Below are 15,713 nucleotides of genomic sequence, written 5' to 3'. Positions count from 1 at the left end.
GAACCAGTAGAATCATTAGTGAGAGATCCATAGATTAACCATCAAAACAAGCTTCAACCATATGATGCTTTATGCAACCTACTTACAATTTCAATTCCCAGCCATAGCATTCTATCAGTACCAAGTTCTACTCATCTCAGCAAAGAGGGAGAGACAAACCCACAAAGATAAAGGCAAAAAAATGTTTATAACCATGCAAGCTAGCTACCCATAAAGACCAGCTAGCAAATCAATCCTCAGATTGCTGAGGAGACTCATACCAGAAGAGCATCGGCAAGATTTTACACCGTCATTTCCCAAAGTCAAGCTAAGCCAAGCCTTAACTAGATCTACCCAAATAGTAGCAGTAAGAGCAGCTTTAGCTGGTCATACCAACCCTTATGTCATCAATACCTACGGCACTGGCTGTCCAAAACCACCCAGAACCATCCCCAAAAGAGTTCCCAGTATTCAAATTATCCATGCTAGCAGATAGTACATCATAATACGACACAAGATCCAAAAAAAAAATCCCTTACAATCGGCATGTATACAGCAGTAGCTAATAAGTTGTGCAAACCGTAATCGGTGCCAGCTTAGTTGGCCCATCTAACCCCATTAAAACAACTTCATGCAATAACAACTCAATCTGAACAGAATTTCCAAGACCAGTAGTACGAGGTCAAAACATTAGCCAATAGCTGGCAAATTCAATTTCAACCCTATGAGTTTATGCAACTCAAACCTTCATAAGGAAAATCAGTGAGCAGCAATACAACAACCTGCCTCAATTCCCAACCATAAGCGCTTAATAAATTCCCTTCAATCTATTTGAAAGTTTATGTGTTCATTTAACCAATGCCCATAGTTAAAGATGTTAAATTCAAACCAGACATCCTCCATTTGGGAGAGCACAAAAAAACCATTATAACATTTTTGCATCAGAAAAGCTTTTTCTAACCTCAGTAGAATCCACCACGGATTTCCTGCTGGGGGCCATGCTTCGAAGCCCTCAGGTGTTGCTTAAAGAATGTATTTAGTGAAGGGTTATGCACACAATGAGAGGACACACACACACTTTCTTGCAGAATGAAAACTAAGTGAGCCTGTGGCTTAGACCTATATTCAGAAGAATATCATGCGGCGATAGAGAGGCTTTAACTCGCCACCGACTCAAGCATCGCGCGGCATCCAGGCTACCATCCTCCCCAAAAAGAGCGCATCAGAAATGGGAGAGAAAGATAGTAAACTCACTCACGTTCAGATCGTCAAAGAAATCAAGTATCACCGGATCCACTATCAAAGGTTAAATCAAAAACCTATAATTAAAAAAATATATTACAATGTCATTTTAACTAAGAGGTAGTTCATGCATAAGACCCCACTCCCCTTGGCATGGAACAGTTCCGAAAAATGCTGACGTGGCGCTCGTACGGACAGATGACATGGCAGCGGCGTACGGAAATCAGCTTTTTCGTACGCAATGTGGGCTGGTTTTCTCTACGCAAGGGGTTGGAAATTTTCTACGCAATAGCTTTTTTGGAAGTTGCTTTAATTTCCAAGATGGCTTGTGAGAGGATATGCTTTATTTTTGTATGCTTTTAATGGGCAGCTTTTGGGGCTATGCTTTTGGCATCCCTTGTAAACCTTTATAAGTGGCTCGGGCTCCCACTTCTCAGAGCATCTGGACGCAGAGTCTAAGAGTGAGACCCTCCCACTCCCTTGTACTTTGAACACAGATTTAATACAAAAAGAAATACCGAAAGGGGCGCCAGTCTTTGGGGCAAATACCTCTTGGCACGGAACTCCGCCGGGCCGGTGTTGAACCTAATTGTGAATTGTTTTGAAGTGAATTCCTGTCGTGTCGCAGAAGATTCTTGACTTGGAGTGTCCAAGTTTGTTACAACCTGAGACTTGGAGGTTGTCTATTATGTGCCTATCTTCAAGGCAGGTGATCCTATAGAGCCTGGGAATTACCGCACTATTATGGCTGGGCACACATTGGCACGGTTGTATGCATCCATTCTTGAGCAACGGTTGAGTAATTGGGCGGAGGGTGAGGGTGTACGAGCAAAGGGCTAGGCCGGTTTTAGGAAGGGTTTCTCCACTCTTGATCATATTTTGACACTCAGAACCATCATTGAGGAGGGCAGGTCACATGGGAGACGGATTCATTGTAGCTTTGTGAATTTCCGCAAAGCATTTGACATGGTACCGAGAGCTCGATTGATGGGCAGATTGCAGGAGATGGGGGTGCCCATAGTGTTGATTTGGGGGATTATGGCTCTATATAGATCAGTGATGGGACATGTACGCACCCCAGAGGGGACATTGGGGTGAAACAGGGTTGCCCATTGTCTCCTACTCTATTTGGTATGTATGTTGATGAGGTGTCTGATTACATTGACAGAGAGGGTGATAGAGGTGCCCAGCTGGCAAGGACGTGGATCCCATTGTTGTTATATGCTGACGATATTGTGTTGATCACTGACTCACCAGAGGGTATGCAATGACAGTTGGATGCATTACACAGTTTTGCAGAGGACAATGGATTGTTTGTAAACCGTGGTAAGACCAAGGTTATGGTGTTTAACACCACACCATAGTGAATCAGGAGATCATCACCGACTTTCACATATGGTTAGGAGATTGTAGAGTATACAGATGCATACACTTACCTTGGGGTTGTCTTCATTTTTCCGAGGTTTTCTTGGGGAGAGCAGCAGAGACTAGACTGACTAGAGCTTATGCGGCCTTGGGAGGCTTGGAGAGGATGTGTTCGCAAGTTCAGTTCCAGGAACCTCAGACAAAGTTATGGCTTCACCATGGAGAGGCTGACCCCTTTCCGGTACTCTCTTCAGACACCCTCGATGTCTCTTACACGGGTGGAGATTACTAGACTCATTCGTCAAGACTTGATCCAGCTAGACACCAAGAGGACATGGATAGAGCCGCCACAGGAGTTGGGCACAAAGATGGCTTTCTATAGAGAGCATCTTCTCCACCTCATAGGAGATGGGTTTGTGATTCGACCCAGCTACATGGATACACATATGTCTCATGGTTTGCGGTGTGCCATTGGTCAGATATGCACATCCTCGCATCAACTGGAGATTGAGACTAGTAGATTCAGAGGGATCCCAACAGACAACAGGATATGCTGCTTATGCCAGCTAGAGCCAGAGACAGAGCTACATCACATATGTCATTGCATAGTGCACTATGAGATTCGGGGCCGTTTCCATTGCTTATTCAGAGAGGATTTCGGTCCTTTCTCTAGGGTCATGAGTTATGAGGATCAGAGATGTCTTGGGCTATATCTACTTGAGTTACACAAATATAGAGACACTTTACTGGGGAGAGCTAGAGAGAGAGTCCCAGAGACAGATTACAGATTTCTTTTCACTAGATATGGGACAGCCAGAGGAGTAGCCTTCACTGTAGAGCTTGGCCCACACTCATTCGACCACTACCAGCACTCTCATCCACTGAGCACTGGAACTACGGAGATCCAGACAACCACGATTGAGGAGAGGGGCTACACAGCATCGAGGGAGACTACAACAGAGGATTGGAGCCATACTCTCTCGACATCCAGAGTGCAGATGAGGATGGATTCTAGTAGTAGTAGTAGTATTTTTGTTCTAGTCTTTTTGTACCCAGACATGGTATCAGATTCACAATTTTGTAACAGTTTGGTCTCATAGGTCATTTTGGCCTTTTGAAGACGTTAATATAACATTTCATTTCTCTCTCTCTCCTCAGCGTTTTCATGCTTTGGCTCTCTCGTAGGCCGTGCAGAGACTTCAAAGCCCGCAGTGAAGGTGAAGGGCAACCATAGGAGCTTGGCTGCGTCCTATCCACTTAGACATGCGCAATTTTGGTTGTCCATAGAAATTTTAGCACTCTGACGAATTTCAAAAGCAATTTTCAGCCAAGGCGTTCTCGCTTGGACAACCCATAAGCGAGCAGTTAACATCAGAGCTCGCTTCCCGCTAAGAAGACTCTACATCGAAACAGATATAGCCGTTTCCGGCTACAAGTATGACAAATTTCAGCCAATAAGCTCATGAATCTATGCATTTTTATATCTCTTTCTTCCAATACACAGCACGACTGGGGCGTCACATATTGGCTGCTCAAAGAGAGGCCCGCCCTGTTGTAGCAGGTTCCAGTGGCTAGTCGCCCATCGAGCTACTGTAATTGGGAGTTGAGTGGCCATCCGTCGAGCTGTGCCGCTTGTGACCACCCACTTGAGTCACAAAGGCGCTGTCAATGGGACTGTCCCATGGCGCAACAGGTTTGGCTTCGGATTTTACGGTTGATGCCAGCCTTGTCGTCAGCTAGGCAATACACTCGGGGTGCTGCTTCCTGGTCCACCCTCACGGGCCGAGCACTTCGTTTTGAGCTATCTTCAGTTAGTTGGATGATTGTGACACAGGAGGGCCGGCCTACACTCTCAGGAGTGCAACAGTAGTAGAGAGCTTTGTTGGGAGCTTATTTGCACCCTGACTCTTTGGTTTATTTGGAGAGCCCGTTCCTTCTGCATCTTCGAGGCACGCCGCCCCACTCCATTGGTGGAGAACGTACAAGATATCTGGTTGGAGCTGATCCATACTCTTCGAGGACAGTTTGAGAGGCTTCAAGGCAGCTCCAACCGTATGCGAGGACAGTTCGAGAGGCATTCCTACGACTTGGCGTCTAGGGCCTTTCTACACCATGGTCCATGGGGCCCTTAGATGGCTCTTACGGCCATGTGTTTGGTTGTATCCTCCTCCCATATCTTGATTTAGTCGTCATTGTACATATCTCATTTTGTCATTGGGAGAGTTTCCCCTCATGTTGATGTAGCCCCCTCTTGTCGGGGCAATTTGTAGCGGGCTGTGCAATTTTATTAACTAAAAGGAGGATCTTTTCCTTGGAAAAAAAATACATGCATTTTTATGTATCAAAATTGACTGTGGGATAGAGAACGGTGCAAAGTGTTCAGGTTCTTGTGCTTGTAAAAGTTCAGTAATTTGTGTGATGGATACACTGTACTCAAGTCTTTAGATAAGAGACTTCCAAAAGAAAGAGGAAGGGTAAGAAGCTAGTTAAGAAGAAGAAGTCCACAGTCTCTTAGATGTCTACCAATAGAAAGGCAGAATACTATAAGCAAGGAAAGTGCAATGGGTGTGGTGTAGGAGGGCATATTTTGGTTCTACTTGATGACTCTCTTGAAAGCCTACAAACGAGCCTTGACAAGGTAAGTGAATGGGCAAAGACCTGGGGCATGACCTTCGGGATTGACAAATGCATGGTCACGGTGTTCCACTGAGACCTGCAAGATCTCTCTATGAGGATCTTTATTTTGGGTGGTGAGATGGTTGCAGTGGGTGAACGTACAAGTACCTTGGCATCGACGTAGACTCGACCTTTTCCATTGAACGCATCGTCAAAGAGCGAGCGGACACGGGGAGGGAAAGTCTATTCGCATGTCAACACCTACTAGCGAACCGAGCCATCCCTATATGGTCTCGACTGACTGTTTTTAAGGCATGCGTATATCCAGTGATTTGTTATGGCGCGGAAATTATGGGGGCCCACGACCAGCGTGTCCTTCACTCTCTGCAGCGCCTCGTCCCCATCGGGATGCAAATGTTACTCGGAAAGGGAGCAAGGTCAACCTCTGTAGGGACGACAACTCTCCATCACGAGTTTAACATACCACCCGTACCTGCCTTTTGTGGGGGACAACGAGCAAGGGCTTTTGACAAGTACCGCTCGGTTTCATCTACCTGGATAGGCTCGTTGGTAAACAAGAAGCCTAAGAACCAACCGTTCAATAAGTGGACTTGGACGACAAGAACCCAGAACTGGATGAATAAGTATATCCCAGCGGTTGACTTTAGCTCAGTTCGCTACCACGCATGGGACAACTGGGAGGAGAGGCATTCGTGCCTAGCGTTGGAGCACTCTAAGGAGGCCGGCTTTGAACAAACACGTGGATACCTGTTGCAGCTCAATAGGAGCACTTTAGTGAATAGGAAGGAGGAGAGAATGCTGGCTCTTGCAAGAGTAGGTGGGCTCAAACTGGCTGATAGTTACATGCTCGACATAGCATTTGCACGTTGTGCTCCCAGTTAGAGGGTCGTTCACTTTCGCATTTGCTGATGAACTGTTCGGCAGTTGATGAAGCCAGGGGGCGTTGGCTAAACCGATTCAACTCCACCTTCAATGTAATCGACCCTTCGTTGGACCCTGAAGAAAGGACCGTTATCCTCCTTGGTGGGGAGGCTCCGGGAAGCGGATGCCCTTTTGGGTACGCCGTGATCCGCACTCGAGGGACGGAACCGGAGGGCTTCAAAGGCAGTTTAGTGAGGTGAGCGATAAGTTACCTGGAGGAGGCAACTCCAAAGGGAAGACCGAATCAAGTCCCGTAGTACCTGGGCCTCTGAACAGAGGTACTTGGTCGCTGTCACTCCCAAATCAAGTTGGCGAAATGGGTCTCTCAAGGGATTAGTCATGGCCCTAAGAGTGTAGATAATTTTGGACTCTCGTAGTCCAGAGGAAACTAGTGACAAAAGTGCCTGCCTTCAGTTTCTTCTTGTATACCTTTTTTGGTGTATGAGGGGAGCGGCCGGGCGTGCCCTACCCGACTCCGGAAACAAAACAAAACGAAAAAATTTGGCAAAATCCTCCCTCGAGGAGAAGCCAAAAGACAAACCCGAAACATCAAAAGCAATAGAGGAGCAAGCAACTAAAAAGGGAAAGACTAAAGGAGGACTTGTACCATGTTTTATGGGGATCCCCAAGAACCACACCTATGACTGAGCTCTCTCTCTCTCTCTCTCTCTCTCTCTCTCTCTCTCTCTCTCTCTCTCTCATGCATTCTCTCTTGGCTCCACGCTTCCACAGCTTGACTTTGGCATGGTGTCAAGAGCTGAGTAGAGAGTAGCGGCACTCTAAGAAGAGGAAAGGAGTTTGGAGATCTAGCTTTTGCAGAGGATCTTTGGATAGCGTTTTTGGAGGACTTCAGCGAATCATCCACCCGAGAAGAAAAGGACGTTGGTTTTTAAAGAATGCTTTGACACTAGTGTTTTTTTATCCATTAAGCTCCAGCATAGGGTAACGGTATTTTCTTTGAAATATGGTAAATCTTGATCAAAAGAGAGGTAAAAAAGCAGTCTCAAGTTTAGCTTTTTATCTTTTAGCTACTTGTATCATGAATGGCAAAGCACAAAAAGACCATTTTGGATGTGCCGCATAGGGATGGATTACCTCAAATCAGTTGAATTTTTAAATTATGAAAGGGACTTTCACGCGAGACCGTTTAATGGAGCGAATCATCCACCCGAGAAGAAAAGGATGTTGGTTTTTAAAGAATGATTTGACACTAGTGTTTTTTTCTCCATTAAGCTCCAGCATAGGGTAACGATATTTTCTTTGAAATATGGTAAATCTTGATCAAAAGAGAGGTAAAAAAGCAGTCTAAAGTTTAGCTTTTTATCTTTTATCTACTTGTATCATGAATGGCAAAGCACGAAAAGACCATTTATACGCACTTCATGCCTTGAACGAATAACTGCTAGCAGTAACGCCACAAAGGTTATGCAAGGGTCGCTGGGCTTCCCCTGCTAGGGTTTCCCAGGCTGAGCCAGCTGCCCTTTCTTCTGTTGTTGGGAGTTGGTTAGGAAAATCAGTGCATGTTTTGAAAAGACATATTCACTGTATCTTTTTGGTTATTTAATACAGTACATTCTTGTGATCTTTACAAACATTTGTAGATACTTAGCCTTCCCAAGCAGTTCCCTAGATATTTAACCTTCACCGTCGAATTGTTTTTCCATTACTTCACTTTCATGCTATCAGGTTTTAAGATTGCAGTCATTTGTTGCAGCAAGTCATTTACCCAAGTTGTGACAAGTTGCTGGTATGCTAGCAGGTCAAAAAAAGCTTTCCAAAGTAATTGTTCCTGACAAATGGAAGGAGGGTGCCTCTAATACAACAGAGGGCGGCGGTCGCAAAATAAACGAGAACAAGCTTCTGTCAAAAAAGAACAGGTCCAAAATCTGCACTTTGCACTGGTCAAAACTAGGATTTAAGTCTTCTCGTGGACATCATTGAGGGAGCAAAACTCTAGCAGTCTCAGGCTTGGCTTTTCCTTATGCGACAGGTGGACACCTTATGGAACCACAAAGTGTATCATTTGCAAGCAGCAGTTGCATCAAGATGCAAAGTATTGCCAATCGTGTGCATATAAGAAAGGTATGCGTAGTGGTCAAGGTAGTTGTATGGGTGCATAGAGACCCAGGTTCGATAACATCAAAAAGTTAAGAAAGTAGTGCACGCTTTTGGTGATTAGTTGTTGTGTGTGGGCCTCTAGCAAGAGGACTAGTCGTGTGTTGATTTGTCTGTTAAATTGCCAGATACCTGGGTCTCATGTTTCCTTATGATTTCAGGTGTTTGTGCAATGTGTGGCAAGCAAGTTCTGGATACATCTGCATACAAGCAGAGCAATGTATAGTAGAGTGGGGTTTCTGCATGGATACCCCCCTTTGTATGATTGTTAACCTCACATAATCTCCAATAGCTTTGCAAAAGCTAGAATTTTCTGTCAGAAGGTATTAGACTATTTTGCACCTTGCCTCCTTGGAAGTCAAATCAATGTAAAACGGGAGATTATACTTTAATTGTGGTTCATAACTCGGGCTTCAGATGTTAAGTACAACTTAAAAGAAATTTCATCACTATTAATCTTCCATGCTTGATATTGGCATATGTTAGAACATGCCCAGGAGGAGAAAAGCGTACAAATTTTTGAATGCCTTTTCTCAGTTTGTAAATGGGTCCCCTTCATGAAGGGCCTCATAACTTTCTCAACTTTTTGTTATAATGTATTTTCATAGTTTGTGAATGGGTCCATTCAAAAGCCTCATTTCTTTTCAACTTTTTGTTTAAAATGCCAAAGTGAAGGCTCACTTTGTTTTTTTAAGTGCTTGTTATAATTGATAGACTAGGTCTCGAGTCTCAGACAAAGTAACAAGAAGCTTGTGTGTATAAAAGCTACACTCTTAAGCATGTAGGGATTGATCAACCATGCTCCCATTTCCAGTTGGGACAGCCACATGTGGGTGTTTTAGGTACATGCCCACTGCGCAAGCACATTTTGGCCAATACAAGGCCTTAGTAAAGCATGGAATTCTTGATCAATTGTGGACATTTGGATAATTGTGGACTGTTTGATAAAGCTTATTTCTAGGGGCCATTGTGTAGTGGGTCACACGATCTTTCTCATCCACTTATGTAGGCTGCTGTGACTTTCACCCTGTTTTGTTGTGGGAAACTTGATCATAATTTGAACTCATTATTTTGGTCCAAGCTGTGGTTTGGACGTGGAGATTTTTCTCAATCAAGGATTTCCAATTCTGGCTGACATGTTTTTTGAGGTTTCTAGGGATTCACCATCTTATTGCGTTGTTTAGGTAGGATAGAAAAACCTGTGGTAGAGGGATGGAGAAGAGAATATTTTTACACCATAGGCCAAGAGACCTCAAATATCTGCCAAATTAATAGTGCTCATAACTGATAGATGTGAGAGAGAGAGAGAGAGAGAGAGAGAGAGAGAGAGAGAATCCCAAGATTAATCCAAGATCTATCTGATGAGTCTTAAACCCAAGACCTTTTACTCAAGAGGGAATGGGGGTAACCAATCTACTGATAGAAAGCATATTCCAATTTTCCCTTTCACATCACACACAGGTGAGGCGAGAAGTTCACTCCTGTGATAGAAAGGTTGTTCCACTTTCCTCTTTTTCTCTCACACACGAGAAGTTTTAACACTGTAGGAACAAAATCCCAAGAGACCTGAAAGATTTGTCCGATGAGTCACTCGAGACCTGTTATTCAAGAGGGAATTGGGAGACACAGAGTGAGATTGAGAGATGGGATAACTGTTGAACTGGTGTATAAAGTAGTATACAAGGTAAGACATGCGATGATATCCATGAGGCTTGGAGGGCAAGCCTGTCAAAGCTACATGCAAATGTGGGTGTAGAGCTCTGAGAGTAAAAGGGTTCCTCATCCTTTTGCAACTTATAGGGAGTGGGTAAATATAAGAGTTTGAAGAATCTAAGTGCTGCTATTTACAAGTGAGGCCGCATAATTGAACCTGTATGGCTTCGACGCCACCATAGAGCCTGATAGGGAAGCACTGTCATTAGTAGAGGAGCCGCCCTCCGCATTTGCGACACCAGTGCCTATTGAATGTCTAGACAGTGGCAGAGCCGCATCTGAGCTTCGATCTAGACGCTCGTATAGGAATGCTAGCACTTGTCGAACTGAGGGGCGTGATTTTGCCTCTTTGTGTGTGCACATTCGCACTAAGCGTGCCAAGCTCCGCAGCTCCTCAGCGTCATAATTGGAGTGGAGGGCAGGGTCAACAAGGAGAGCCAGCCTAGCGCTGGAATCGGAGGTCGATAAGTAGGGCTGCGCCCATGCGACTAGATTGCGGTTGTCTTGCACAGCTGCTCGTCCTGTCATTAGCTCCAACAGGAGCACTCCGTAGCTGTAGATGTCACTCTTCACGGTAAGCTGCCTCGTCACAACATACTCCGGGTCCAAATATCCTTCACATCATATAAGAAATTATCATTAATTAACACTCATAAATATATTGAATGTTGAGAGTCTGCTCCTCTCTCTTTCACAATAAACATACACACACACACACACACACATGCACAAACATAAAACATATACATACATACATACATTCAAACATGCACACACATATATGTACAGAAGGTTTTTTGTATGTTAGGTACCTGGAGTTCCTCGTACATCCGTGCTCACTTGGTCATAGGTGCATGGTGCCGTTGGGGTAGCATGCGCAAGCCCAAAATCTGCAACCTACATGACAAGAAGACAGGGTAGAAGTTAAAGCTTTCAGTATACCAAAGGATTTCGAAGAAGACATCTCCTAGATGGTTCCTTCAAGAAAGGGAAGCTAAAGGATCATTTACAGCAAGCCCAGTGACTAGTAAGAGAGAAAACAGAGAAATCATTATAAGCCATGTCAAGCCAATCCTAGAAGATTAGTTTTCTTTTTACAGCAATATAGTATGGCTTGTCAGCAGGATCATAACCTAGTGGTTAAGGTGGATGTGTGGGTGCGGAAAAACCCAGGTTCAATACAATGGCAATATATATGTGTGTGTGGGGTATGGCTTTTCTCTTAAAAGAAATGTACGAACTTTAAGAAGACAAAAAGGTGAAAAATGCCTTGGTACTTTTGTAGTCTCCCTACAAAATCTACTTATGTTGGGAAATAGAGAGAGATTTCCATTTTAGTACAACAAAAAAGTTTCTCTGTAGCATGGGTGCACAAAGAAAGCTTTACCTTGGCTATGAAGTGTTGATCAAGAAGTATGTTGCTCGATTTGATGTCACGATGGCATAGAGGTGGGTCACAGAAAAAATGCAAATATTCCTGAGGTTCACATAAACAACCAGTCTTTATTGGAACAGGATTGCAATCATCAATGGCCACCTTAATTTTTCTTGGAGCTTAGAAGTAACATATTTGTGGCATGCTTGCAATGAGGTATAGATATAAAAGACATGCAATTTACCCTAGTATGTGGCGGATATTCTCTCAACAACCCAATTCACTGTGCACATGCCCATCTTGAAATGAATAACCCACACACTAAAACGCGCATGTAGGGCTTGTGTCTGGAAGACTAGCTTTTGGTGACTGACAATCAACAGAGATTGACCCTGACAAATCCCCACGAAAGGTACACTCTTTTTTGCTAGTGAGTGAAAACATGAGTGAGGAGGGAAAGTGACGGTACCCAAATTGCTTTATTAAGCTAATGACAAACCAGGTACTCAATTTCGTATCATATTTAGGGGGATATGTGGCAAACAAATCTATGCATAAACAATGTAGATAGGTATTCATGGACATGGCATAAAATGGGTCAGCTGTCAAAGTAAAGGCCCTTACTACACAAATATTATTAGCCTCGATACATCAAAGCAAATAGTATGGAATCAAGAAATTTTCTAACCAAGGCAGCTGCCACATCAATTGCTATCTGAATTCGTGTACGCCAATCCAAGGGGTTTTTATTTTGGCCTGTAAATTTGTGTTTCAAAATCAAGGCTCATCATTTTTATTCTGATGAAATGACTTAAAGGAAATTACAGAAAAACAAGAATGATTGTATTACCGGCACGTAAATGCTCATCAAGGCTACCGTTCTCCATAAAGTCATACACCAAAAACCTGCACCATTGTTGTCATAGAAGGTAAGTCAGTATGACAAGAAAGGCTAGATTTATATATATGAATGTATTTTCAAGCAATGCTACATGCACATGAACATTTTTAGCTTTGCAATTTGTCAAAGGAAGTGTATGTAAAGACCTTTCACTCTTGGTGATGCAAAAGCCCCGGAGCGTGACAAGGTGACGGTGGTGCAGCCTGCCAAGGAATTCCATCTCTTTACAAAACTCTTTCTCTCTTTGACGCGACACCCTGCTCATTCTCTTCACAGCTGCCACCAACCCATCCTCGAAACGTGCCTTGTAGACAGTTCCAAATCCTCCCTTTCCAATCACGCTGCTAAAATCATCAGTTGCTTTCTGAATTTCCGAGTGCGAAAACCTCCGGAATGTGGACGACTCTGAGAACACTGCATAAGCATCAACCACCACACTGTAAGAGAGGTAATGAGACCAAGCAAAATACGCTTGTTAACAACAATTCGGACAGGTTTATCAAATAATCAAGTAAATCTAGAATGAGGCCAATCAAAATGTGTTTTATGACGACAAGAATCAGACTGATTCATAGTTTAATCGAGTAAAGCATACATTTTAATCAATTTGTCCTTCTCTCGAGGGGTACGGTATGCCAAACCATCATGTATCATGCAGGGGCTTATCCTAAAGCGTCCTCATCAATCATGTTTCATAGGCTTTCCTTTGGCTAATTGTACACGCCTCTTTACCCCAGTTCTTCCACATGGCTTTTGAAGCTATGCTTACACCTGCTCTAAAATCTAGGATGGCTATGGCATTTTACAAGCAAGGGGTTCTTTCCCATTTGAGGCTTTGTCTCGGTAGCGGTTGATGATCTAACTTAGAGGTGCCCTTTGTCTGACTAGCTTTCAATTTGTGCATACCGCCTCCTTTGAGTATATGAGTGAGCCCAAGAGCTACATATATCAGTTACATATTCATGATTGAACCCGCTGCATTATCTTGTTCGTTGCTGCGTGACAGTCTTCTTCATCATGTATTTGATCTTCATGTATTGACCCTAAAACGTGTCAATACAAACATCATCCCCCTCGCCATTCCCCCTTTTCTCACGGCAATCTCATCTTGAAAATACCTTTACAAGATTGTGAATTAAACTGGACCAGCTCACTATTGCCAATTCTAGGTTCTGCATTGAGGAAGCCTGAACCCTTCTTCTTGATCCAATTGCAATAGGAAGCAATGAAAACAACCCCATGAGGACTGTCACATCGAGAGTAACCGCTAGTCAACAAGCATCATGATGAGAGGGCAGAGAGCCAGTGAACATCAGATCAAACAGCTTCTTATAGTTATATTCTGCATGTAACCTTCATAAATTTATCAAGAAACAGCACAAATGAGACCCGAAACAGGCGACTTTGGAAACAGAGTTTCGATCAGATAGGCAGTGGAATGTACTCCGTTTTGTTGTGACTATGGACTACCACCAATTTACCACCGACATAAATTTGGCAGAAGGGGACTCTGCCTAAAAGGAAACATATGTACTTGAATGTTCTGCCACCATACTTATTTAATCCTTTATGGACTAACAACCAGTTTCTTGCCAGAACCAAAAACAGCTGAAATTATACTTCCCTTTAACGCCCTACAGTCCTCCATGACTTACACCCAGCTTGTTGCTAGACCTTTTAAAGTTCTATGCACTTGGTTGCTTAAGAATATTGGGGGTAAAAAATGCAACATAATAATTCAGGCTAGCTTCACACTAACCTTTCAACCACCTCCTTAAGGGGTTTTTGGGGCTTTGAAGGATATCCTTGCTCCACAGAGGCAACCCTGCATTGGAATATTCTTTGATAGGAGGCTTTCCAAGCTGAGTGATTTGCCGCTTTTGCCTTCGAATGAGGTATACAAGGAGCCAGACAAGGCTGAGGGCCGTGACAGTGACGAAGACTGCAAGGATTGCGATGAGTGTGAGGTGGGATCCTGGGCCAGCATCGTTTTGGGTGGATGCAATTTGTCGTGCCTGGTTTGGGACAGAGATTGTCGGTGGCAGTGCCGGAATTGTTATGGAGGGATCCGGTGGAAATGCTGGCAGCGTTATCGACGGGTTGGAGGTGGGCAGCGTTGGCTGCACTTCGGCTAATATGCGGCGCACCATCGCTTGCCAGTTCATAATTACAGCTTCAAGACAGTGTAGTACTGGAGAGAAATGTAGTTGACATGCTCAGTACTAGTTGATCATTGATCATGAAGCTGAAAGAGAGAAGCAAATTGTGTGTTGACAGAGAGCAAGAAGAACAGGAAGAAGAGAGAGTGAGGTGAGTTGTGGGATGTGTGTGTGAGAGAGTGGGAGGAGTGAGAAAGACGGGAATGGAACTTGTGTGTGTGTGCCGGCTATGGAACTTTGTGCGTGCGCCGTGTGGGTGTGGGTGTGTGTGTGTGTGTGTGTGTGTGTGTGTGAGAGAGAGAGAGAGAGAGAGAGAGAGAGAGAGAGAGAGAGAGAGGGAATGTAGATTGTTTGTATGTGACGATGTGTATGCCGGATGTGTGTGTGTGTGAGAGAGAGGGAGAGTAGAGTGAGGGGAATGTAACTTGTCTACGTTTGTAACGCCGACTGATGCAGAATGGGAGCAGCGGCCAGCCCACTACTGCTGGTTTGCATGTGAGCGCGCGCGTGTGAGTGGTGAGAGCTCGTGTGGGTGTGGGTGTGGGTGTGAGAGAGAGCCACACCTGGAAAACAGAACGTTACCTGCGTAGCACAAAGAGAGAGAGAGAGAGAGAGAGAGAGAATCAGCTGCGCGTGCAGGCAAGGAGCGCCATATCCAGGCTCCAGCAGCTTCGTGCTGTGGGTGCTAGTACTACTGGGAGGAAGAGAGATAACAATAATTGGGAATAAACATTTACCTGGGTCGCGGTTCCACTAGCGAATTTCAATAAAATGGGTCCGCAGCAAATGCAAAACAGCGAAAGCCCCTGAATTTTAATTCGCAACGAGAACACTAAATGACCTCGCAGCCTCGCATCTCGAGCCTCTCTCTCTCTCTCCCCCCCCCCCCCCCCCCCCCCCCCGCCCCATTCTACATTTTCTCTTTTTAGACGGGAAATTATTTTTTATCTGACTTGTGTCGGACTTTGAATATTTTTTAATTCGACAGCGCCAAAAAATGGATCTTTTTTTTAACATATAATAAATATCTGAATTTTCAAATTGTACTTTGAAGTTTGTAGTGGGGGGGGGAGAGAGAGAGAGAGAGAGAGAGAGTGGACTCTGATGATTGAGGTTTTCGAGGCAGCCGCCACATCCCCCCATATTTGAAAACTTGAAAGTTGACGTGATGAGTAGTCCCTCTTCTTTAGCAACGAGTCTACAGTCTAAGACAGTGCCCTAGCCAAACGTTGTCATAGATTGTCCCCAAGGTACGACGGTCCACGGAGTGACCGGACAAAGGCTCGAGAGTCGGTTTAGACGGAGT

At 44.3% G+C, this 15,713-nt stretch overlaps 2 protein-coding genes across 4 annotated transcripts in view; one reads left to right on the top strand and one right to left on the bottom strand.

Moving 5' to 3' along the window:
• LOC147420561 (postsynaptic protein-like protein) overlaps positions 1 to 8,875 on the top strand; it is a 65,878-nt gene extending 57,003 nt beyond the window's left edge. Inside the window, exons 2-4 of the mRNA XM_086504159.1 lie at positions 7,904 to 8,021; positions 8,135 to 8,226; positions 8,421 to 8,875. Coding sequence (XP_086360285.1) covers positions 7,904 to 8,021; positions 8,135 to 8,226; positions 8,421 to 8,485 — 275 coding nt within the window. The 3' untranslated portion in view covers positions 8,486 to 8,875. The remainder of the gene's footprint in view (positions 1 to 7,903; positions 8,022 to 8,134; positions 8,227 to 8,420) is intronic.
• Positions 8,876 to 9,833: 958 nt separating this feature from the next.
• LOC147420560 (putative receptor-like protein kinase At1g49730) lies at positions 9,834 to 15,275 on the bottom strand. 3 transcript variants are annotated; one of them, XM_086504713.1, is made up of 8 exons: positions 15,145 to 15,275; positions 14,008 to 14,439; positions 12,395 to 12,662; positions 12,198 to 12,253; positions 12,036 to 12,103; positions 11,360 to 11,449; positions 10,785 to 10,869; positions 9,834 to 10,586 (listed from the first exon to the last, which is right to left on the bottom strand). In XM_086504713.1, exons 2-8 carry the CDS (start codon positions 14,411 to 14,413, stop codon positions 10,090 to 10,092), a joined length of 1,470 nt encoding a protein of 489 aa, XP_086360839.1. In that variant the 5' UTR covers positions 14,414 to 14,439; positions 15,145 to 15,275; the 3' UTR covers positions 9,834 to 10,089. The 3 variants fall into 3 exon arrangements, with proteins under 3 accessions (XP_086360839.1, XP_086360838.1, XP_086360837.1); XM_086504712.1 differs by lacking the exon at positions 15,145 to 15,275 and adding an exon at positions 14,990 to 15,134; XM_086504711.1 differs by lacking the exon at positions 15,145 to 15,275 and adding an exon at positions 14,990 to 15,122 and having other exon boundaries at positions 14,008 to 14,493.
• Between the last annotated feature and the right edge of the window lie 438 nt (positions 15,276 to 15,713).

Source organism: Adiantum capillus-veneris, chromosome 28 (assembly GCF_014529385.1).
Source record: "Adiantum capillus-veneris isolate H3 chromosome 28, ASM1452938v2, whole genome shotgun sequence".
Classification (NCBI taxonomy): Eukaryota; Viridiplantae; Streptophyta; class Polypodiopsida; order Polypodiales; family Pteridaceae; genus Adiantum; species Adiantum capillus-veneris.
The sequence above is the reverse complement of the archived record's forward strand: the minus strand, read 5'-3'. Positions and strand labels throughout refer to the sequence as shown.

Bases quoted from the DNA above. Each gene is read 5' to 3' on its own strand.
- LOC147420560 (XM_086504713.1), bottom strand. From the start codon at position 14,413: ATGAACTGGCAAGCGATGGTGCGCCGCATATTAGCCGAAGTGCAGCCA. The intron at 12,254-12,394 runs GTCTTTACATAC...ACAATGGTGCAG, and splicing joins TGCATCACCAAGAGTGAAAG to GTTTTTGGTGTATGACTTTA. The intron at 12,104-12,197 runs GTAATACAATCA...ACAAATTTACAG, and splicing joins TGATGAGCATTTACGTGCCG to GCCAAAATAAAAACCCCTTG.